This window comes from Pelophylax lessonae (assembly GCF_965119305.1).
Source record: "Pelophylax lessonae genome assembly, chromosome: 9".
Classification (NCBI taxonomy): Eukaryota; Metazoa; Chordata; class Amphibia; order Anura; family Ranidae; genus Pelophylax; species Pelophylax lessonae.
In genome coordinates this window covers 106115471-106141534 of record NC_138776.1, presented here as the reverse complement: position 1 = coordinate 106141534, position 26064 = coordinate 106115471, and the positions used below count along the sequence as shown (strand labels likewise).

The window sequence follows — 26064 nt, the reverse complement described above, 5'->3', positions numbered from 1 at the left end:
GGGTGATGCAAAGGGTGGTCCCGGGGCGCAGAGCAGTGCGCCCAGAGCCCACCCATTGTGTGACAATAGCGAATGAAAATTCACTATTGTCACACCGATCCTCCTCCTGGCCAATCAGGAAGGCGGTCTAATACCGGCTTCCTGATTGTCCGCATGGCAAACCCCATGCCATTGTCCGAGGAGGAGGCGGGAGCGGGAGGACCAGAGAAGACGCGCCGCCGGAGTGAGAAGAAGCCTGCCTGCCAGGAGTCCGGGACTGAAGACAAGAGAAGCCATCGCCACCGGGCTGCTCCAGGGCTCCAGGTAAGTGCACTGGTCTCGGGGGGGGGGGGGGGGCATTGAAGGGGGCACGCACGCTGAACTCTGCATTGAAGGGGGCAAGGCACAATGTTCATTGCATTGATGGGGGCACGGCACAATGTTCATTGCATTGAAGGGGGCACGCACCCTGAACTCTGCATTGATGGGGGCACGACACAATGTTCATTGCATTGATGGGGGCACGGCACGCTTTTCATTGCATTGAAGGGGGCACGCACGCTGATCTCTGCATTGAAGGGGGCATGTACGCTGTTCACTGCATTGAAGGGGGCACGCACGCTGATCTCTGCATTGAAGGGGGCATGTACGCTGTTCACTGCATTGAAGGGGGCATGTACGCTGGTCACTGCATTGAAGGGGGCATGTACGCTGGTCTCTGCATTGAAAGGGGGCATGTACGCTGGTCTCTGCATTGAAGGGGGCATGTACGCTGGTCACTGCATTGAAGGGGGCACGCACGCTGATCTCTGCATTGAAGGGGGCATGTACGCTGTTCACTGCATTGAAGGTGGCATGTACGCTGGTCACTGCATTGAAGGGGGCATGTACGCTGGTCTCTGCATTGAAAGGGGGCATGTACGCTGGTCTCTGCATTGAAGGGGGCATGTACGCTGGTCACTGCATTGAAGGGGGCATGTACGCTGATCTCTGCATTGAAGGGGGTACGCTGGTCACTGTTTTGAAGGGGGCACACTGGTCACTGTGCATTGAAAGGGGGCACGCTGGTCACTGTGCATTGAAAGCGGCACGCTGGTCACTGTGCATTGAAAGGGGGCACGCTGGTCACTGTGCATTGAAAGGGGGCACGCTGGTCACTGTGCATTGAAAGAGGGCACGCTGGTCACTGTGCATTGAAAGGGGCACGCTGGTCACTGTGCATTGAGTGGGGGCACGCTGGTCTCTCTGCATTGAAAGGGGGCACACTATACCTTAAATACTGAAGGCCCCTTTCACACTTTTGTGACCTCAAAGTCACCCAAATTTTTACAGCGTTTTTTGCCGCCAAGCAATGCCTATTACATTTTTCTGTTTGCTCCCCCCCCCCCCCAAAAAAAAATTTTGAGCACCAGCCGCCACTGGGTTCCATTAGAAGCATTTAGAGCCTCATATCTTGTTTTCACAGGATGTGCACACTTTAAAGAGAACCTAATATGAGAGATATATGTAGGCTGCTATTGCTGACCTCTCCCTCTAAAAATGCCAGTTACTTGGCTGTCATCTGCTTTTATTTAATACTTTGAATCACTGACCTGGAATTCTGACTTTCTCTGGCTGTTTATCTGCTTGTTCCAGGTATGTGATTCCAAAATATTAAAACATAGTAAATGTCAGTGAATGCAGAATGCCATGCCAAGGCTCCCACAGTTGCCTGTGAGCTGCTGCAGCCCATGTTCATGAATGGCCATGCTGTCACTGTGTCCACATTGCTGCCATCATGTGACACTTTACCTCTGGCACCCAGTGAAATGGAGCTGCCATCCATGAGATAACCTCTCAGCCAAGTCTAATGAACAGAGAGAAATGCAATAGAAGTCTTCCAGCATGTGATCATTCCATTAGCACAGAAGAGTGACTGTGAGTGAGGAGGAGGAGGAGGGATTATAGAATGGGGAGATCCTGAGCTCTCTCGGTGGGGGGAATCCTGGCATTGTGCGCTGATCTCCCCACCTGTGTGTAGTCTCCTAATATCCTGAGCTCAGGCACGCCAACCTATACCGTGGCGCTGTGTGCAGGGGCTGGCAGGCTGCGACTCTCACACTGAACTCTTCTAGGAAGTCTCTGTAGGGAGATCCTGGATATACTGCATGTGTGGACTTCCAGGATGAGGATCTGATGATAGGGATCGATCTGACAGTGGGGGATCCCCGGTGATCGCTGAGTAGGATCTGGTAGTGGAGAGCTGACCCAAACACTGGCATCGATCTGTCAGTGGACTAACTGTGATGGCTGAGTGAGATCGATCTGTCAGTGGACTAACTGTGATGGCTGAGTGAGATCGATCTGTCAGTGGACTACCTGTGATGGCTGATTGATATCGATCTGTCAGTGGAGAGCCGGTGATCGCTGAGTGATATCGATCTGTCAGTGGAGAACCGGTGATCGCTGAGTGAGATCGATCTGTCAGTGCAGAGTTCCCCCCTGTTGATCGCTGCGGATCTGATGCGGGGGAATGATGCGGGCACTGCTGGAGGAGCTCGGCATCCGAGCGCTGCTCTTCGGGGTCTTCGTGTAAGTACTCTGCATGGATCTCATTGTATGTGCATGTAAGTTCTGTATCCGATCATATCCATGTGCAGCACAGAGGTCTCAGGTGTTAGATAAAATCTAAGGGTGCCCATACATACCTCGATTTGTATAAGGTTCAGCAGCAATTTATTGCACGATGGAAGCAACCAACGGCTGCTTGTGAAAACAGAAATAGCTAATGTCTGTGGCAATCATCGTCCGACCTGCTGGAGAATCATTCAATGCAGATCTGCTATCAGTGCAGCGATCGTGCGATGGGGTTGCATGTCTGTGCAGTGATCGGGGACAGCCAACAATCGCATATGCCCGTTAAATGTTCCCATCATGCATTTGTTTGATCATTGCAGTGATCAATCAAGATAACACGTTTACCAAATATGAAAAATCAGAGTAAGTTCTGTGTATCCTGCACAAGACTGGGGAAAAGCAATCACCCCCTCCCTCCATCTCCATGTACAACTATATGGAATCTCTGACATTGTACCTATGTGTGGAATATAAAAACACCAGGAAAGTGTTAAAAATTACTCCCACAGAGTTAAATAAACACTGGAGATTGTATAGATACAGTATATGACTAGGTGTAGCATCTATACATGTCCTGGATGTGTCATTATACAATGTATATATCTGTATGACCATTCTCTGGATGTCAACACTATTTCCCTCTGCTATTGAGCAGTGTTGGATAAAGTTTATATCCCTTTAAATGTTATAATGTGCTCCTGTCCCTGTAAAATAGCTTTGTGTATGCCTGAGTAACCCCATTTCTTCTGATTGCTATGTGTGCCCAGGAAGGATAAATGTCTCTACTACTAATATCATGTATAGGCAGTGCAGTGCATTTCTAGTATGGTTACAAATAACTCTCTGTATATGATTTATTCTTATATATAGTTGTGTATTTGATGTATCCTTATATATAACTGTACCATCTGTGTTTATGTAACCTTATATATGTCTGCAAAGTCTATGGCCAGGCAATAACTTTCTTCTCGGCACCAAGCAGGCTCAGTGCTGGATAGTCTTCACCTGTATTCTCTCCCTTCTGTCAGCCAAAATCTATTCCTACTGTAAATGACCAAAGATATCTAACCCATCTACTGACCTATATCTGTTTCTGCCAGTTCTCTTCTATGTACCTGGATCTGTTCCACTCTATTAGATCAATGTTATATTTTTCATCTATGTACCTGTATATATTCCCGATACATAAGAACAAGCTGATATATCACTTCTATGTACCTGTATATTCCCACTATGTAAGAACAAGGTGATATATCACTTCTATGTACCTGTATATTCCCACTATGTAAGAACAAGGTGATATATCCCTTCTATGTACCTGTATATTCCCGCTATGTAAGAACAAGGTGATATATCCCTTCTATGTACCTGTATATTCCCGCTATGTAAGAACAAGGTGATATATCACTTCTATGTACCTGTATATTCCCACTATGTAAGAACAAGGTGATATATCACTTCTATGTACCTGTATATTCCCACTATGTAAGAACAAGGTGATATATCACTTCTATGTACCTGTATATTCCCGCTATGTAAGAACAAGGTGATATATCACTTCTATGTACCTGTATATTCCCGCTATGTAAGAACAAGGTGATATATCACTTCTATGTACCTGTATATTCCCACTATGTAAGAACAAGGTGATATATCACTTCTATGTACCTGTATATTCCCACTATGTAAGAACAAGGTGATATATCCCTTCTATGTACCTGTATATTCCCGCTATGTAAGAACAAGGTGATATATCACTTCTATGTACCTGTATATTCCCGCTATGTAAGAACAAGGTGATATATCCCTTCTATGTACCTGTATATTCCCGCTATGTAAGAACAAGGTGATATATCACTTCTATGTACCTGTATATTCCCACTATGTAAGAACAAGGTGATATATCACTTCTATGTACCTGTATCAATTCCCTCTAGACTGTATAGGGCCAATCGTATGTACTGTCTGTCACATATATGTTCAACTAAATGAGAATAAAGTTGTTTATCCCATATATGTACAGTACCTGTATCCTCACTATGAAAGAACAAGGTTATCTACAGGTATCTCTTCTATGTTCCAGTATATATTCCCTTTATATAAGACTAAAAATTATCTACCCCTTCTAAGCACCTGTATTTAGTCCCACTATAAAAACAGTTATCTATCCCTTGTAAGTACTTGTATATATTCCCTCTAAGAACAATGTTAATGACACATTTTGTGCACCAGTAGATACATAAGACCAAAGTAATCTATTCCTTCTATCTATTCCACTATGTTTGACAAAAGTTATCTATCCTATCTATGTATCCATATCTATTCCCACTATATAACACCAAATGATTTATCCCATAGCCTTTATATATTCCCACTATATAAGAACAACATTATCTATCCCCTCTATATATCTGTATATATTCCTACTATATAAGATCAGAGTTATTTTTATCTTCTATGTACCTTTATCTATTCCCTTTATAAAGGAACTAAGTTAGTTATCCTCTCTCTGTATCTGTATCCATTCTGTCTATGTAGGATCAGGCTTAGTTATCCCTTCTATATATTTGTATTCATCTCCTATATAAAAGATCCAATATAGTTATCCCTTCTATGTTCCTGTATCTATTCCCTATACATAGAACCAGACTTAGTTTCTATGTACTTATATATATTCCCTCTATTTAGGACCAGTCTTAGTTATGCATTCTATTTACCTATATATATTCCCGCTATAGAGGATCAGACTTAGTTATGCATTCTATGTACCTATACCTATTCCCGCTATACAGGATCACACTTAGTTATCCCTTCTATGTACCTATATATATTCCCGCTATAGAGGATCAGACTTAGTTATGCATTCTATGTACCTATATCTATTCCCGCTATACAGGATCACACTTAGTTATCCCTTCTATGTACCTATATATATTCCCGCTATACAGGATCACACTTAGTTATTCCTTCTATGTGCCTATATTTATTCCCTGTATATTAGAATCAGACTTAGTTATCCCTTCTATATAGGATCAGACCTTAATGTACCTATATCTATTGCCTTTATATAGGATCAGAGCTAGTTTTCCCTTCTATATTGGATCAGACTTAAGTTATCCCTTCTATGCAGTGGCGTAGCGAAGGGGGTGCAGGGGGGGCCAGCCGCACCGGGCGCAACATCTGGGGGGGCGCATCCACAGTGTCACTCTGTCTGTCTGACTCTGACATACACAGTTCACACACTGTCTGCGGCTGCCTCCATCTTTAGGCTGGGAGATGTCCAGCGCGGCCGCCCTATGGCTGAAAATGGTGGCTCAGGGCGGGGCTGGACTGTGCTTCACCGGTCCAATGGTGTAGGGTGGGGTGGAGTTGCAAGCCAAGCCAAGCCCCGCCTATGCCGCCTCTCCTCACTGCTCGGTCAGTTTAGCAGCCAGTGTGTCAGCAGCCTGGCGCTGTCACAGAGTGGGTTTTTTTATCACCTGATTAGAGCCAGAGGCTCTAATAGGCTACAAAAAAGGGTGGACCCGGGGCGCAGAGCAGTGCGCCCCAAGCCCACCCATTGTGTGACAATAGCGAATGAAAATTCGCTATTGTCACATGGATCCTCCTCCTGGCCAATCCGAGACCCGCTTCATGATTGGCCGAAAGGCGAACGCATGCCATTGGCCGAGGATGAGGTGGGAGGACTCGAGGAGATGCGGGGAACTGAGGAGTCTGCATTGAAAGGGGGCAAGATGATCTCTCTGCATTTAAGGGGGGCACGCTGGTCATTCTGCATTGAAAGGGGGCACGCTGGTCATTCTGCATTGAAAGGGGGAGCGCTGGTCTCTCTGCTTTGAAAGGGGGCATGCTGGTAATTCTGCATTGAAAGGGGGCACGCTGGTCTCTCTGCATTGAAAGGGGGCACGCTGGTCATTCTGCATTGAAAGGGGGCACGGTGGTCTCTCTGCATTGAAAGGGGGCACGCTGGTCTCTTTGCATTGAAAGGGGGCACGCTGGTCATTCTGCATTGAATGGGGGCACACTGGTCATTCTGCATTGAAAGGGGGGACGCTGGTCTCTCTGCATTGAAAGGGGGCACACTGGTCATTCTGCATTGAAAGGGGGCACGCTGGTCTCTCTGCATTGAAAGGGGGCACGCTGGTCATTCTGCATTGAAAGGGGGCATGCTGGTCTCTCTGCTTTGAAAGGGGGCACACTGGTCATTCTGCATTGAATGGGGGCACGCTGGTCTCTCTGCATTGAATGGGGACATGCTGGTCATTCTGCTTTGAAAGGGGGCACGCTGGTTATTTTGCATTGAAAGGGGGCACCCTGGTCTCTCTGCATTGAAAGGAGACAGGCTGGTCATTCTGCATTGAAAGGGGGCACGCTGGTCTCTCTGCATTGAATGGGAGCACGCTGGTCACTCTGCATTGAAAGGAGGCACGCTGGTCATTCAAACTTGTATTTAGATGCATTTTACTTTACATCAGTATTTTCATAACAAACAATACATGTGCTTAGGGGGTAAGGGTTTCTTTAACTAATCTAGTGGAAGAGACTAAAATCCTGTGGGTTAGGGGGCGCAAATTACTTGCCTTGCCCCGGGTGCTGACAACCCACGCTACGCCACTGCTTCTGTGTACCTACAGTATATCTATTGCCTCTATTTAGGATTAGTCTTAGTTATCTCTTCGATATACCTATATCTATTCCCACTATACAGGATCAGACTTAGTTATCCCTTCTATGTGCAAATATCTATTCTCTTTTTCTAGGATCAGGCTTAGTTATCCCTTCTATGTACCTATATCTATTCCCGCTATACAGAATCAGACTTAGTTATCCCTTCTATGTACCTATATCTATTCCTGTTATACAGGATCAGACTTAGTTATCCCTTCTATGTACCTATATCTATTCCCACTATACAGGATCAGACTTAGTCATCCCTTCTATGTATCTATAGCTATTCCCGCTATACAGGATCAGACTTAGTTATCCCTTCTATGTACCTATATCTATTCCCGCTATACAGGATCAGACTTAGTTATCCCTTCTATGTACCTATATCTATTCCCGCTATACAGGATCAGACTTAGTTATCCCTTCTATGTGCATATATATATTCTCTTTTTCTAGAATTAGACTTAGTTATCCCTTCCACCATGTACCTATATTCATTCCTGCTATACAGGATCAGACTTAGTTATCCCTTCTATGTGCATATATCTATTTTCTTTATTTAGTATCAGGCTTAGTTATCCCTTCTATGTACCTATATCTATTCCCACTATACAGGATCAGAATTAGTTACCCCTTCTATGTGCATATATGTATTCTCTTTATTTAGTATCAGGCTTAGTTATCCCTTCTATATAGGATCAGACTTAGTTATCCCTTCTATGTATCTAAGCCTATTCCCTCTATTTAGGATCAGACTTAGTTATCCCATCTACAAAATGTGCCTGTATGCATTCCCACTATCTAAAGCCCTATCTATGGATCCCTTCTATTTACCTGTGGTATTCCATCTATAAGAACACGTTATTATCTTATTTGAGTAGTGTACCTGTACATGTTTCTGCCCCATTTCCAGATGGTCTTCTATTGTATTTGGGTATTAAACTCTAGCACTGCTACTCCAGCTACAGCACCATTTCTAAGTTGGTCTCCAGAGGTGTTTTTAACTTAATTATCTTTTATCTGTCAGGGGAAGCCAAAAAGCATTTTCATCAAAGTAATTTGAAGTTCCCATAATAAAGTCAGGAGTAAATTGCCATTCGCTCACATATATGCTAAAAATTGTCACTACAATGCAATCATCTTTATCTGCAGTGTTTGCTGAGATTGCCTTGCTTCAGACTGGCATGATGGTAAACCTCTTATCTTCTCTGCCTGTCAGCTGGCTATGATCACCTGATAAGCCTCTTCTTGTCACTTTCATAATTCTGTAGAGGTGTAGCTCTTGGATTAAATATCTCTCTCTAGCTGCCATCTCTCCCAGGCTGTCTGCTGATATTTAGTGATTTCTGTATTTCCATTGTTCAGACAGCACAGTTCCCCCTTGGCTAGGCTCGGAGTCACGTGCTCCACAGGTTGCAGGTGTAGATAGTGTTAGCTCCAATTGCTGTTAACTTTTGTAGAACAACGATTTGATTATGTACAGTGCAGCTGCTTTTGGTGTGTAGCTAGATGACATTGTACAGATGCATGCTAGAACTAATAAAGCATTTCTATTAGCATCAGCCTTCACCTGCTGCATTGTGATCAGCTTATGTAACAATGAATGGAAGTATATGTAATGTTATGACACAGCTACCTGTATCCAGATTTACAAGGCATTCATCATACTGTTTTCATAATTTTTGATGCAGTGAAATCTTATTACATCATTTTTTTTACATCATATAAATATTTTGATACAAGATTTGGACAGCTGCTTTGTTTCAGGTCTAGATCACAGTTGGTATTATGGGCAATCACAATGGGAATTAGAAAGTGGGTCACTGGGCACTTTGTAATGGCAGATTGATTTAGACCCCATTCAGACTAGCGCGACTTGTCAGGCGACTTGTCAGCCTGACGAGTCGCGGTCGGTCGCTCGTCATTGAGTAGTACAGGACCCCTTCTAATAGGAGCGTCACAAGCCGCTCCGACTTAGAAAAAGGGTCCTGTACTACTTTGGGGCGACCTGGGAGCGACTTGCATAGACTTCCATTATGTGAAGTCCCTGCAACTCGCGCGAAGTCGCGGTGCACTTTACAGGTTGCCCCTCGAAGTCGGATCGCCTCAGTGTGAACCGGCTCTTAAAAAAAATGGATTTATAGTAATGTATACATTAGAAAGCTAACCAAAAATTTGTTTAGGTTCATTTACACATTTGAACGGAAATTCTGGAAAACCATTAATCAGAACGTTCTTTCCTGCCTTCATTAAGGGCCAGTTCACATTCACACCAGAGAAAAGTGCAGTGTTCCATATATGTATCCCACACCATCTTCAAAACGCACTGCACTTGAGATCTGCTGCAGGTGTCGGTATTAGCTTAATGACACCCCAAATGCAGGTTGGAAATGCAGTGAGTTTGCCTGCACTGGGTTGCATGGTACAGTGGTACCATGCGATGTGTTTGCTGTGCGTATTTGAAAGTAGCTCATGAACTGCTTTTGGTGCAGTCTGGCATGATTTCAGACCATTCAAATGAATGGGCTGCAATCACACTGCATCCAGATCGCATGTGAACCGCAGAGGAACGCATAGTGCATTAGTGTGCAATTTATGATGTGAACTCACCCTTAGTCAACTCATTTTGTTTAAATGCCCTTAAAATTTCTTCAGACCTTTAACTGAATGGAATCCCTGATGCATTAAACAAGTTTCATTACAATTTTCAATCCATGTGTGGCAACTCCAGCTTGCAAGAAATCAACAACAATCGACTTTTGTCAAATGGGCTTGTTAGAATTTTTTCTCAATCAGCGGCTGCAGCCAATGGGCCTTAGGCACAAATCAGTGCGCAAATATAGTGTCTCAGCGGGAAGGATTCTCCTATCCACCACAATTGTGTGGATGGAGGAATCCATATAATCCATCTATGGCCAGCCTTAAAATTTTGCTTGTTCAAGAAATATTTTCCACCCTACTCCTTCAAATTTTCTCATCTCTATGTTCAAAAACAAAACTGACCCCACTAACCATTAGAAAATCGAACGAATGTTCTCAAAAAAAAAAAAACTTTTTCAAAGAAAATTCTTCTGGTGTATGGCCAGCTTAAAGCTATATTCGAGGTTTGGTTTTTATTGCACAGTTATCTTAGTCTAGATTAGACCAGTGCAACTATGCATATTTCATACCTGTGAGATCCTTGTGGAACCTGAAAATTGCAACTGCTCTACTGCATAGTGAACTTTGGGGGCTGGCATGGGTGCCATTCACAGAACGTCATGGGCATCCGCAGGTAGGGGCAAGGGGGGGGGGGGCAAATGCCCCCCCCCCCCCCCTGGAATCCCAACTTCTCCTTTCAAGTGGTTGTTAAGCCACTTTATGCCATCCTGTCTGGTCTGTTTAATAATCCTATTTGCCTGTGTGTCTGTGTTTAAAAAAAATAAGCCGTTCTTTACCAGTTTTCAGAGGGTCGAGCACCGCTCACATGACCCGTCAGCTCTCTCCTCTCACCGTCTGACAGCTGCTTGCAGCGGGCAGGGCCAAGGATTCCTCACTGATGTCAGTCGGGAGGGGAGGAGGGGGAGAGGAGGAGAGAAGCTGCAGGTCACGTGAGCGATGAGTTGCGCTCTGAAAACTTGAAAAGAATGGCTAATTTTTATAAAACATAGACACAGGGGCACACAGGAATATTAAACAGATTGTACACAGGATATAAAACTTAACATGAAACTACAGCAGCAGGAGGGGAGGGGGGAGCAGGAGCAGACAGGCAGGGAGAGAGGGGGGAGAGAAGACAGAGGAGGACAGGAGGGCTGCGGATGATGGAGGCACGTAAACTGACCACGGTTTCAGGGCTCAGCAGCCATTATATACCGTGGCAGTTTACAGAGAGGAGGACATAACCAGGCAGGATCAGCCAGGTATTTCATCACTTTGCTGTATAACATGCTTTAAGGGAACAGGATCGCTTTTTTTTTTTGTTTTTTTTAGGTTAACAAATGTTTTAAAAATAAATGCTGCTGTTTGCTCTTTAAAAATAAATACTCAAAATAAGTATAATGACTAAGCCCCTCCCCTTCATGACATTGTTGAAAAGGGGCAGAGCATGGGTGATGCCCCCCCCCCCCTGAAAAAAGTTCTGCGCACGCCCATGCAGAACGTCTTGCATTTTTCTAAGTGAATGTACTGCATCTCTATCTCATCTAATCATCAGAGGAATCTTGCGTTCATTGAGAAAAATGCAAGACATCCTATGAATTATGCTAATGCAGTGTGAACATCCTCCTGTGTTCACTATGTAGCAGGGAAGCTGCTCACCCAGTACCCAGAAGATAGCGGTGATCACTAAAGTAGCAGAGACCACTACAGTAATTCCCAACTTCTACAGGAATCGGACAGGTATGGAATATTCATAGTTTCATTGCTCCACACCGGACCAATGTAACTATATTATAAAGCCCATACCTGGAATTCAACTTTAAGGGCTTGTTCACATGAAAGTTGGTCTCCAGTCATTTATTTTACAAATATCAGGTGAGACATCACTCAGCTGGAACATGCAATAGACTACATAGTTAACAGCTGCTTTCTGTGCATGCATTGATTTCCATTAGCATCTAGACTCAGAGTGTTGAATACAATTGTCTGGAGAGAAGTGTTTTAGGGAAAAGAGCAATATATTGCACTTAGACTGCACCTTACATGTACACATGAAATGTTAGGGATATAGGCTGTGGCAAGCGCTTTCTTCTATAATCTGAATAGAACACAGTTTGGGAACCAGCTGGAGAAGGTTTTGGCAATACAGATCAACAGTAAGCCTAGCAGCATCACTCAGTGCCAAGCAGCAGCTGCAAAATCTAGTAAAATCTTGGAATGCAGAAAAGCGAAATAAAACATTGGTTCTAATATAATATTACATTTATTCAAAAAAAAGAAAAGAAAAACTTAGAAAAGAAAAAGAGAAACTTGTAAGAAAACCACATCATGAATATAAGCAGTGAACCATAGTGGTAGATCTCCCTTTCCTCTGAAGCCTGATCTGCATTCGAATTGCACTTCAGAGGCAACTGACAAGCGGTAAGAAAGCAATGTCACACTTCCTTACCACCTAATTTACCCTAATTTTTGCCAACGATTGTGACACAACTGTGTGTGTTACAGGTGGTTGCAGGGCATTTGCAGTGCTTCTCCATTTGCTTGAGTGTTTTGCGTTCAGCAGACTCGCTGCCCGTTGATCACTACATGTCGGGTAAACTTTGCTGCAGGTGCATACCTAAAAATCGCTACCACGGCATGTAAACACTCCCATCTGCTGCCTATTTCAGCTTAAGGGGGAGGCAGTTGGCAGGTGGCAAAAATGCGGCTCAACCATGTATTTTTGGTACCCCTCCAACCGCATGTCTGAATGAAGAACTATGGCAGTTGCATGATTTTAGCCTAGATTAGGATATCGTGTGTCTACACAGATCTGGTCATATAAGCATCATTCATTATTATAATTTGTTCATATATACAGACAGACTGAGTTGCAAAGCCTATCCCCTGCTGACATGCCATAGAAAATAACTCTTGCTCTCTGTGTGAAAGCATTGGTCTCTCTGCAGAGGTCTAACATATCCCCTGCTGAGTTTGAGCTACAACTCTAAATTCAACAGGGTGCATGAGCTTTGCAGGTTGCAGGTAAAGTCCCTTTCCATAGCATGCTTGTAGGACATAGGCTTTTTTACTCTGACTGTGGCTGCTTTAAAGAGAAAACAAAACTATAAGACTTTGCAGCTGTGTTTGTACTTTAAGAATGAGCGTTTGAACTCTGTAAACAGGTTTTACATCAAAGGGGATAAAGAGAGCTGTAAAACATGTAAAAATCAGCTAAAATCTTGATCTACTAGTTAAAATGACAAAATATTTAAATGCAAAAGCCGGCAGAATATTAGCATGCATAAGGAAGAGGATATATTCCAGAGATAAAACTATAATCCTACCACTTTATAAAACACTGGTACAACCACATCTGGAGTATTCTGTCCAGTTCTGGTCGCTAGTCCTCAGAAGGGATGTGTTGGAGCTGGAGAGAGTACTGAGAAGGGCAACTAAACTAATTAGGGGATGGGAGGACCTTAATTACGAGGAGCGCTTACAAGCGCTTGATTTATTCTCCCTGGAAAGGAGACACCTGAGAGGGGACATGATAGCGATTTACAAATACCTCAATGGTGACCTCAGCATAGAAAAAAATGTGTTCAGTCACAACGAATACATGAGGACACGAGGCCATACAATGCCAATAGAGGAGAAGCGATTTAACCTGTTTTTTACAATAAGGGCTACAAGATTGTGGAACTCTCTACCACAAATGGTAGTAACTGCTGGGAGTATGGCTATTTTTAAAAGACTCTTGGACGTACGTCTCAAGGATTAAAACATTCAGGGGTATGGGAAATGATTACGTCCACACACACCGACACAGGTTGAACTGGATGCACTATCGTCTTTATTCAACCTCAACTACTATGTAATATTGAATATTTAAAAAATTATAAAAATACAGTATTCCATTTTGTATTTTAATTTTGTAAGCTGAAGTCAAAAAGGATCACATGGTAGTTGAATCAGAGTAAAAGAAGTTAAAATAATGCTGGCCATACGTTCTCAAATTTCTTGTACAATTTTCTTTTAGATTTGCCAAAAACCATATAATATAAGGTCAGAACGAAACAACTTTCAATTGTATCCAATCAGGCAGGCCCTTGCGCTACATAGTTTAAGGTAAATCTAAAGGAAATTTGTACAAGAAAGTTGAACATATATGACCAGCCTTAGTTTAAAGTGGGGTAGATGGGAGGTATGGAGGGATTTACAGTATTCTGCTCAGATATGGGCTTAAATAAAAAAGGACGTATAAATAATGTCACTATTTATTACCACCAAAGCCCAACTCTTGGCTATTTTTTTATATTTTAAATGTTCCCCAGACTGCAATACTCACCCTCAATTTGATGGTGCCCCCAAATTACCCCTTTTCAGCCACAAGATGTCCTTAGTCTTCCAGGTTGGATGATGCCCAGTGTCACCAATCTCCAAAAACTAAAGTTAGGTTTGCACATCCAGTTTTTTTCATTCAACCAGCAGGTTGAACTAAAAAAAAGAAAAACCTGACAGATCCCTGCATCAACACAACGTAGTGTGATGCAGAGATCTCTCCCACTGTGCTATTGTGTTCTTAGCAATTCCCCTAGCTAGATTACACTGATCAGCACTTTTGAACTATTGGCTGCAAGCGCTGATCGAATGCTGGTTTTACCAGCAAGATTGTTCCACAGAAGCCAGTCTAACAACCAGCTTCTGTTGAACAGACAGTAGTACACATGTACCGAAAGTCGGCCAGTTACCGGCCAACTTCCCCATGCGTGTAACAGGCTTTAGTCCCGTTCACACCGGTTCCATGTGGTGTTCTTCAGCTCCTGCGTGACAAAGCATGGCAAGAGGAATCCCAGTATTGTCTAAGGGGCCCATTTACACCTATGCAACCTACTTCCATACAACTTGGAGAAAGGTGTAGGCACTTCTTTTGATGCATTATTTGCCCCAAAGTTTTCAATAGGGGCATATGGTCAATGCATTAAAAAATGCATAAAATTTCAGATGCAGAGGGTGTGAACTTAGCCTAAAGAAAGACTTTAAATGCAGGTTATAGCCCCGCTACTAGGGCACTGCATCCTACAGTATATTGATGCAGAGAGCTATACTGAATTCATCATGTCAGCACTGTTCTTTGCATCCACTTCCAGGACAAGACAGAGGAAGACGTGGACTCATGCTTCATGTGACTGGCCAGAAAACATCAAAATGAGGTAAGTATAAAAACAAAAAATATAATAAACACAGGTGCAGCGCTTACCTCAAAATACATATATATATATAACAAGAGCAAAAAAGGAGATAAAAAAAGTCCAAATAGTGAAATGGTAACGAAAGATATACTGTATAGTCATGAAGTATCCATAACGTGTAAATGTCCAAAGGTGTGCTTGGACTTTGTTCCATTATGCACACACATGTAAAGTATAAAAATGGTATATTCCACCATGTCCCACAAAGAATCCAGGGATATTTGGCCTTCACCAAGTATGCATTAACCAGAAAAATGTAGTATAAATGCCTCAATTAGATATCCTTAGCATGCAATCCACCAGGCTTCCTCTTTTTTAAAAGATACATTTCCTCTTAAAATATCAAAGAGCTTTTAATAAAAAAAAGCCCACCACATGGAGCCCAGAAAGTACTATGTAGCGTAGTATTTTATTGTCAAGATTTATACAATAAAAATTATAAAAAATAAAAAACCCTGCAGCATGGATAAATGCACTCATGAAAACAAACAGCAAGCTGGCCAGACTTACAAAAATGGCCGACGTACTAAGAAACTGGAGACGGTGGCGTGATGTCAGCATGTAGGCCCCGCCCAACAAGTTTCATGCTCAGGCACATGCTCAAGTGATATAAGTCCCACAAACAAAAAAGCATGAAATATGAGTTGGGGGACTGCAAAGAAGACTTTGGAGGAAAAAAGCACAAAGCCCAGATTTTGGCTTCAATGCAGCTTCTATAGGATTATTAAATTCCAGGCAACAAGTGAAAAATCAGTCCGTGAGTCACTAGCGCTATAAAGCTGTGCAATGTAACTTCCTCTCTCTGCATTATGTATTATCAGTAACACTGAGACTTCAAGTCTCAAAAACACCTTTTTGGTTAAAGTTTAACATCAGGCTTTCTGTATGTGTGAGACAGCAGGGAAAATACAGTCGGTGTGTTTGGGAATTTCTTTCCTGTATGTTAAGTAGGAGTTCTAAGATTACCAGAGTACATTGAATTGGTGCAGTATAGAAAGACCTTGCTGAATCACCAAAGTACTGATTACCGTAAATAATTTTCAGTTTGAGCTGGAGTTTAACTTTTATTAGAGCACAAACACTCAAACTTCATATTTTACAAATTTTACTAACTACAGCATACCAAAATCAGGAATGCCATGGCTTACTAGTATTTGCTAATAGTAATTGCACTTTGTAGTAATTTAGCCACTTGATGTAGTATGAGTTAGGTGGACATTTCTGGAAACACTACTGGAATTATGCTTTCCTTCATACTAACATAGGTAACAAGTATCTAAAACACCAAACAGGTAGTTATCCTAGGTATGATGAAGCTGGGCAAGGGGCTTTTGTAAGCATCGTTCAACTCAGTAAATAAAAAACAGGGATGATCTGAAGGGTTAAGTGCTTGCTAGGAGCAGTCAGACTGAAAACAATCAGCTTCACTGTATCAAAGATAAAGCACTGGACGAAGGCACCATTTTTGGTCTTCACAGAGCACACAAAGGATTTTAAATTATCCTGGTAGGGCACGGAAAATCTCAGAGCTCTGCCTACCCAAAGGGCAATGAAGATCATAAAGATATTTTATGTTAGAATAAAGATTTTAGGTTGTAATATTGTATTGGATCACCAACAGGAAAAAGGAGTCCTGATTAGTGTTGAGCGAACACGGACTGTATTATTCGGGTTCGTACCGAATAATTGGATTTTTGTTACCCGAACACGGACCCAAAAACTTTACTCTATGTTCGGGTTTAAAATCCGTGTTCGGTAATTGTATTTCCTGTTTTGTATGTAATGGCGCGCTTTTAATGGCGGGCTTTCAACAGCCAATCAACAAGCGTTTAACTGGTGTGCGCCATCACAGCCATGCCTACTAATGTATTAGTAGCTGTGATTGGCCATCTGAAGCATGTGACCCATGTCTTTATAAGTTCGAGAGCCACAGCGCGGCGCGTCATTCTGCTGTAGTTTAGGAAGAGAGCACACATCATACGTGCTGGCTGCTGCTGATTAGGGACAGACAGTGAAAAATTGTGCCCGAAAAGAATGCAGGGACAGGTCGAAGTGTAGGCAGGGACAGTTATTTGAGCATTTTAGGGACAGGCTGGAGAGATTAGCAGGGACAGTCTACATAGATTTTGCTGTGTGGGGGGTGGGGCAGTGAATGATCTTTTTGAGCATTTTAGGGACAGGCTGGAGAGATTAGGCAGGGACAGTCTACATCGATTTTGCTGTGTGGGGGGTGGTGCAGTGAACAATCTTTTTGCCCTCACTTGAGCCCACTGAGGAGGAGGGAGAAAAAAAATCTATTTTTATCAGTCTGTTGTGTGCAGCGTTCAGCTATATTTTACTACAGATTGCTGTTCTAATCTGCTATTTAAAAATTACAAATTTAAAGGGGTTTTTTTTAAGAGCACTTGCCATGCTCTTAACTACATTTTGCTGCCAATTGCAGCACTCTAGCCCTTTCCATTGGTGTTTTAGAGCCATTTTAGTGCCTGAAAGTTTGGGTCCCCATTGACTTCAATGGGGTTCGGTGTCCGGGTAAAGTTCGGAAAAAGTCCGGGACACGGACCCGGACTTTTTTTTCAAGTTCGGCCGAACCCGCCGAACACGGACATCTAGGTGTCCGCTCAACTCTAGTCCTGATCCCTCATACATACTTTTAGTTAGACTTCATGTAAACTACTGGACCCAACTCTGGAGACCTCACCTACAAAAGGTATAGATAAGATAGAAGGAGTGCACAGAAAAGCATTAAAAATATGAACAAACCTTGAGCATGGGTGTCTGTGGGAAAAATAATGAACCCCCAGTATTGGTGCCAGTAACCACAATTATAGCCCTCAGCTCCAGATATTCTGAAGTATTACAAAGCCTGTCATCTAGGGAAACTGATTGACTGTATCAGACATGGAGACATGAAAAGATGGGTTGCTCTGGAGCATGCCTTCTCACATTTTCCCCTCTGCTGATTACCTTGGTGTTGTTCTTCCCCACCACCTCATCCCTAATCACATTTCTTGATTGGTCCTACCATCTGGAGCTGCTCACAGACCCTGTTGAAATACAAATTATCCTCGGTCACCTCTCCTCTCTTTCCTATACTGGGTAATCTAGCATTCTCCCCTGGCCCCTCTGGTGGACCATTCCACACCTTAGTTGAGGACAACATCTACCAGACCTCCCACTTCCTCGCTGCCTGGATGAGATTGGCTCAGAGCGCTGATCGGAGTGTTCTGACGGGTGGAAGCCGCCCCCCTGTCAGAACACAACAGCTCAGCAGGGGAGATTGCTGTATAAACATTGGATTGTTAGTACAGCGGCTCTGACCAAAGCTGTCAGTTTAAACTATTAGTGTGTACCAGGCTTAAAGTGGAGTTTCACCCAAAAGAGGAAACTCCGCTTATCAGCCTCCCCCCCCCCCCCGCCACATTTGGCACCTTTCTTTCGGGGAGAGGAGAGCGAGTACCTGGTTTTGACAGGTACCTGCTCCCACTTCCGGGTGATCTCGCCACGGCGTGATCACCAGGAAGTTCGCCCCCCTTCTTCTTCTCCTGCTGCCGGGCCATTCAGAAAGCGCAGCGTGCTTCTCGCATTCACAGTAGGGAACCGGCTGTAAAGCCACAAGGCTTCAATGCCGGTTTCCCTTAAAAGCAATGGTGGCGGCAGCACCTAAGAGCTGATGGAAAAATGGGCTCGGGTGAAGGCACCACGGGATCCCTGGAGAGGTAAGTGTCCTAATATTAAAAGTCAGCAGCTACAGTATTTGTAGCTGCTGACTTTTATTTTTTTCTGAAGGAGCCTGGAGCCCCTCTTTAAGGTTCAGCAGGGAAGTATTCTTAATATGAAGCTAAAATCAAGAACGTTGGGACATGACCCAAACTAGCAGAAATTCAAAACCTTAGAAAGTATTTTTTTTACCAAAAAAGTAAATGATGCTTGGAACAGAGTCAGTCAACAGTAAGTGAATTTAAAATTACGTAGAACGAACATAGATCAAGATTCAGACAAAAAGGCAAAAAAAGAATAGAAAATAAAACCAGGGGCAGACTTGATGGATCACTTGGTATTTTTTCTAACGTTGCTCTTCTTTTTTCTACCTCCATTAGCTCTTACACAATTGACTTTCAATTAGCATACTGTAAATCTTATAGTCCTCGTCCGAAATTTGAAAGCTACTGTAAGGCCTCTTACACACGATACAGTACTCCTGTTTGGGCATCTCCTTTTTCAGCCGTAAATTTGTCTTATTGAAATGCGCATTTTTGCGCATATACGTTCGCGCAAATTCAAGTCTTGCGTTTTTTTTAAATATGCAAATTAGCATTTTTTCAGATCAACAGTATGTTGAAGTGCATTCATTTGTGCACAGTTGTGTGTATTTGTGCGCATTTGCATGTATTAGGCATAAATTACTGTCCAAAAATGCAGATTTTTCTATTTTGTTCTTACTCAAGAATACACGGCGCATTTAGGCGCCTGTGTGCATAGGCACATTACAATGAATGTGCTGTATTTTAGCTCATTAAAAAAAAAAGCTGTACTGAGCATTTTTAAGCTGCAGTGTGCATGAGGCCTAACATTAACTTTTATGGGAATGCAAAACTAATTTAAAGTGAACAAAAGCCCATCCATACAGACCCCAAGAAGTGTAGAATGTATGTACTCTTTCAGAGATCTTTAGAGTTTGAGGCTGTTGGTTTATGAGCATATTTGTTTCCTAAAACTAGAAAAATCATATGGACGTTGGAATGTTCAAGGCAGACCTCTATGAACCTTTGATCCTTACTGATGCATTTAGCCGCATGTTGAAAGGCTCCTCCTGACTATCCTAAACAGTGTTTCTTTTTTACCCATCAGACATTTCCTGTGAGACCCATGCCAGCTTATGAGCGCTACTCATTGAAATTGAATATCACTTTGTACTGACTATGGGCTGCATTTAGAAACCACTTTCAGGATTGTGAAAAAAGTACATAAAGAAGCATCAATGTACACAAACCTTAAAAGCCCTATTGATTTTCTGTTTAAATTAGCTAAATACATTTCAGGTTGGATACAAACTAAAGGTGTTCGAAGTCTTACAGTTTGTTTCCTTTACAAAGCAGCGACATTCTTAGTAGAAAAGCCTTCCATCTGCCAGCATGCTGTAACAAATGACCTTTGCTCTGTGTATAGAAGCAGTTGTCTCTTTGCTGCAGTCTGACATGGAGTATAGCTCTTCAATCTGCCAAGCTCATGCTCCCTGCTGATAGGTAAGTGCTAGCTCTGACCCTTCATGGGGCATGTTGGACCACTGCAGAGAGACTACTGCATTGACACAAATAGCAAATGTCCATCTCTACATCATGCTGGCAGGGGCCAGGCTTTATACTCAGGCTGGGGCTGCTTTCTAAAGAATATGAACTGTAAGACTTTAGATTTTTGATGTACCAAGGAATGCATTGAGCTGATATAAACTGAAAATTCACTTGGACTTTTAAGAAAGTTGTTCTGACATAAATAAAGGGCCAGCATTGCTGACTACCTTCCAAAAATTCCAGTTATCCGGCTGTCTCTGGCTACATCGCCGAAACAAGTGTGCTGATCAGGAGAGTCAGGACTCCTGGTCTGTATATTTGTTACTCAAACTAGACTGGGGAAGGGAAAACCATGACCTAACCTCCCCACAAAGGTCCAGGGGGGACAGGGAATTGGGATTGGGGGAAAAAATAGAAAACTGGATTTTTAGGGTACCGTAGAATAGATAAACCAAAAAATGGAAAATAATTTCTAATTTTTATTCAAAACATATTAAAATCACAAAAGACATACAAAGATACAGATTTGTACATATGTGACAATACATATTAGAACTGGTCATCCCAAATTGGGAATACAAGCATCCAAACGTATATCCCTCAACATGTTTCATGGTGTAGACCGCTTCTTCAGGAGGATTTAAAGACTACGCATGTTTTAATAATGATAATAGGGTTTAGTTAGTAACAATAATATATATCTTAATGTACACATAGAAATAGTGGGGGAGAAGTGACCTCACCTGAAACTAATAGCCACCAAGGGTCCTGCCCACTGGGCTGGGCCACCAACACCTCTCACCAGCGAGCATGAGAGATGTTTAAAAATAATACACTGATATGGAGTAATAATAAAAATTACTATATATCAATGCTTGGATAACCACTGAAAAGGGGGGGGGGTACTCAAAGTTGCTCAAAGTTTTATAGAGGCCCTGTCACTGGAGCAAAGGGAACCAAGTACAGCAGCCAAGAGGCACCTTCACATATCTGCCCAGTGAGGCTGGCCATCATAATGATGGCACAACAGGAATGTGTAAGGGTTGGGCTGAGCTTCCAGTAATGTTGGAGCTTTGCCTGTCAGAACCTCCTTAGATAGTCATGGCAGTAAAGGTTTGGGAGGTTGCTTCCGGTATGGGTAACTCTAGGTGCCTTCTCTTTTCATCCACATCAGTTTGCTCTCCTCCTCCCCATGACAGAGTCTCTTTGGAATCATTGAAAGAGCATGACAGCCAGAAAAGAATTGTTTTAGTAGAGGTTAGCAGTAGCAGGACAAAAGTATGGGAAGCAATTTTGTTGATAAGTGCAAGCTTTAAGGAAGTCTTCCTCATCCTCTCTTCACTACTTCATGAGTCAGAAGCGTGTTAATAATACATTTTGTTTTTTTTTTTTACTTTGGTGCATTTGTCTTTGATGACATAAAAGAAGAAAAGGCATTTCATATTGACTTCTGCTAATCCTGAGTATATAAACCCTCCCTTTCTGCAGGAGTGCAATCATCTAATAATGTTGAGCGTTACCACGTAAGATTACAAATGTCTGATACACAGTTGGGGAAAAGCCTGATAAAATCACTAGGCGTTATTCACAAATCAGTATCTCAGTTTCCAACAATACATGTGGTAAACCATGTGTTACTGTATGGCATATAAAGCTAAGAAATCACTTTAAATTAAAGTCTTAATATTTTTCAGTTGTGTTCCATCTGCAAGTTGACAGAATGCAATGGCAACATTCTTTAGATAACAGGTATAAAACATTGTTGTGTACATAGCAGGGCCGTCTTTAGTATTGATAGGACCCTGGGCAAATATTTTCTTGGGCCCTACCAAATTATCAACTATTTGTAGGCAGTGCGGGCACAAGGGGCTGCTGCTTTGGGCCCCACAACAATGGCTAGGCCCAGGGCAGCTGCCCCATTTGCCCTGTATTAAAGACAGGCCTGGTACATAGTCACAGTAGACAGTATGATAGTTTGGACACTGGACAAATGATAACAGTGACATGAAATGTATATACAGTGCAAGAAGCCATTTTATTAGTCAACCCCAAGGGTTTTAACCTCCATAAAGTACATAACTCTTTAAAGAAGAAAGGGTTTACCCTGGTATGCATTCAATGTGAGATAGATACACATTGATGTGGGTACATTTATCTCCTGAACCCCCCAATTGTGTGTACAGTGGGGAAAATAAGTATTTGATCCACTGCAGGTTTTGTAAGTTTGCCCACTTACAAAGAAATGAAGGGTCTATTATTTGTATCATAGGTCTATATTAAATGATAGAGAAAGAATATCTCCTTTCTGGAGATCTGATATTCCTAGACAGTGTTTACTTTATCACCTGAATATAAATCCCTTATGAACACATAAAACCTTTTCTGATTGATAATATGGATCTTTATCCCTACTTAATTTTTTTTTCTCTGGACATGATATGAGATCTAAGCAATTTTACCACAATAATTGAAATTGACCTATAGAAATATTAAAATACTAAAATGCACTAATCACCCTTCCTCATTCCCTCCCCCCCCCTTTCCTTTTTCCCCCTTTTTTTTGTCTCTTTCTCTTTTCTCTTATCTCCACTTCCTACACTTCACCTTCTTTCTATTCTTACTACATACTAACTCTTTACCTCTACGATTCCTTCATATTCTTCACCAACAACTAAAGTGTGTCATAATCCTAATTTTATTCCCAATTACTGATCTACTCTTTTATTGACACTATAATTGAATTTAATATAAACCTTCAAGTTTTGTTCTTCTAAAGTTCACAAAGTAGACTATACATAATCCCAATCCCAAGTCATACCCATATATATGGGATGCTATGATGGTAAATCTGACTGATTACTCTAGATGGGATTAGACAAAAAACATTTTTTTTTTGTATTTTAATTTTCAAGTGATGTTCATACATAACGCTTACCTGAAATATTTGTGAAGTTGACCTGGTTTATGTATCCCTTACGCATTTTCATTAATGTTTATATAAGTTTCTTTATTGTATTCTTGTGTTTATCAATAAACTTTAATTGTGAAAAAAAAGAATATCAACCAAAAATAAATAAAAAATACATAAAACAAATGCTATAGGTTAAGTTGCAGTTCAGTGAGTAAAATAAGTATTTGATCCCCAAGCAAAACATGACTTAGTACTTGGTGGAGAAATCCATGTTGGCAAGCACAGAGATAAGACGTTTCTTGTAGTTGGTTACCAGGTTCGCACACATTTCAGGAGGGATTTTGGTCCACTCTATTTTTACAGATTTTCTCTAAATCCTTTAGTTTTCTTGGTTCTCACTTGGTAACTTGAATTTTTAGCTCCCTCAATAAATTTTCTCTAGGATTAAGTTCTGAAGACTGGCTAGGCCACTCCATGACCTTAATGGGCTTCTTCTTGAGCCATTCCTTTGTTGCCTTGGCGGTATATTTTGGGTCATTGTCATGCTAAAAGACCCATCATAGTTACATAGTTAGTGAGGTTGAAACAACATATGATGAGTGTGTGTATGTGTTTAACCCATCCATAACCCATCTTTAGTCTTCTGGCTGAGGGAAGAAGGTCCTCATCCAATATTTTACAATAAATGGCACCGTCCATTGGCCTCCTCAATGAGGCAAAGTTGAACTGTACCACAGCATAATGCAAACAACCACAAAGCATAATGTTTCCACCTCTGTGCTTGACTGTGGAGATGGTGTTCTTAGGGTCATAGTCAGCATTTTCTTCCTCCAAACATGGTGAGTCCTCTTCCTCAAGAAGACACATGTACAGTCATGCCAATGAACATCCAATCGATTCAGAGAAGGATTGGGAGAAAGTGCTGTGATAAGATGAGGCCAAAATTGAGGTCTTTGGCATTAACTCGACTCGCTGTGTCAGCTGAAAGTAGAAATTTAAAAATCTGGAAAGGAATAGCATGGGGTCCATCCCCCCCCCCCCCCTTCCAAATCCATACCAGGCCCTTTGGGTCTAGTATAGATTTTGAAGGGAACCCCCACGTCAAAATTGAAAAAAAAAATTCAGGTCAGAAAAGGGAGGGGACGAGCAAGTGCTCCCTGCCTCCTGACCATACCAGGCCACATGCCCTCAACACGGGGGGGGGTACTTTTGGGCAGGGGGTCTCTGCCCCCCTCAAAGCACCTTGTCCCAGTTTTGATAGCCTCTTTCCCATAAACCTGGTCGGTGGTTGTGGGGGTCTGCAGGTGGGGGGATTACCATAATCTTGAAGCCCCCTTTAACAAGGGGGCCCCCAGATCCTTTAACAAAGGGGGCCCCAAATCCCAGCCCCCCATGTAAATGAGTATGGGTTACATATTTCCCCTACTCATTCACCAAAAAAAAAAATGTGTAGTGTAAAAAAAGACATTAGCCAGTTTTTTAAAAATCCTTTATTTTGAAAATAAAAATTTAAAAAAATGTTCCCTGTCCTGGTGTAGATCCATCATGAATCATGATGCCCGCCACCACTGCCAACCTTAAAAAAAAAAAAAGTCTGCTCGCACTGAAGGCTCCCAGCATATGCCAGCTCCGCCGTCTGGCAGTTCTTATATAACTAAGGGGCAGGGCCCATCCTGTGATGTCACCGGGTGACCCGCCTCCTTGTGACATTGTTGGCCACATGGGGGGGCTGGGATCCGGGTTCCAGGGTTTGAGGGGAATAGGCCCTTGTCTCTACCATGTTGATGGCATGTGACCAGGTATAGTGCAGGAGGGGGAGGCCACTGGCTCATCCCCTCCCTTTCCTGACGGGCCAGGCTGCATGCTCGGATAATGGTCTTGTATGGATTTTGTGAAGGACCCCACACCATTTTTTGTTTTTAAAATTTTGGTGTGGGGGTTCTCTTCAGAAGGGCCTGGTATGGATTGTGGGGGGGGGGGGGACGCTTTTTTTTTAAATTGCCGGCAATTGTTTTTTTCTATTTTTAGCTGATGACTCATCGGTTGTTAAAGCTATCCGCTCCTTAACAACCATTACAGTCACCAGTTGTTAAGGACGTCGGAGCCCCCCCCGCTCCTTAATAACCAGCTAGTGACACCTTGTGATAAGGATGCCGGCTAGCGCAGGCTTTCACTAGTAAAATACCACATGAGTTCATAAAATAACTCATGCGGTATTTTAGTAGCATTTTTTAGTGCATGCTAAAAAAAAAATTGAAAAACGCTATGCGGTAAGATTCTGCTTTGTGTATGGAGCCCAATGGCTGTGGAAATGTAATTCTTTGAAGAATGATTGGTAATGTAATATGCAACTACCTGCCCCCTTTGCAGTGATCTCCATGCACAGCTCATTCTTGAGTAAGGGCAGATTAGTCATGTAGCATTTACCTCCAGGAAGCTATTTGACCTTAGCTCAAGCATATAGGCCAGGAGGTGTGATTAGCTAAGAAAGCCCCTCTTCTCCTCCTCCAAGCCAGGGGAACAAAATGCCCATGAAAGCTTCTGGGATGACATCATTTTTACTCAGGCCTGAAACCAGGGAGCACCCGACGACATGTAAAAAAAAAAAGTCTAAAACAAGTAAATTCTTATGTATTTACTAAGGCAAGCAGCATAAGGATTAAGAATAATTAATATCGACTTAAAGAGTTTAGTTCCCTCATAAAGTCTATCTAATGCCAGAATT

General features: G+C 42.4%; 1 protein-coding gene across 1 annotated transcript in view; it reads left to right on the top strand.

Moving 5' to 3' along the window:
* The first annotated feature begins 2318 nt into the window (after nt 1-2318).
* PLPP4 (phospholipid phosphatase 4) overlaps nt 2319-26064 on the top strand; it is a 204323-nt gene continuing 180577 nt past the window's right edge. Inside the window, exon 1 of the mRNA XM_082266782.1 lies at nt 2319-2550. Within this exon, the coding sequence (XP_082122908.1) occupies nt 2492-2550 (59 nt within the window). The 5' untranslated portion in view covers nt 2319-2491. The remainder of the gene's footprint in view (nt 2551-26064) is intronic.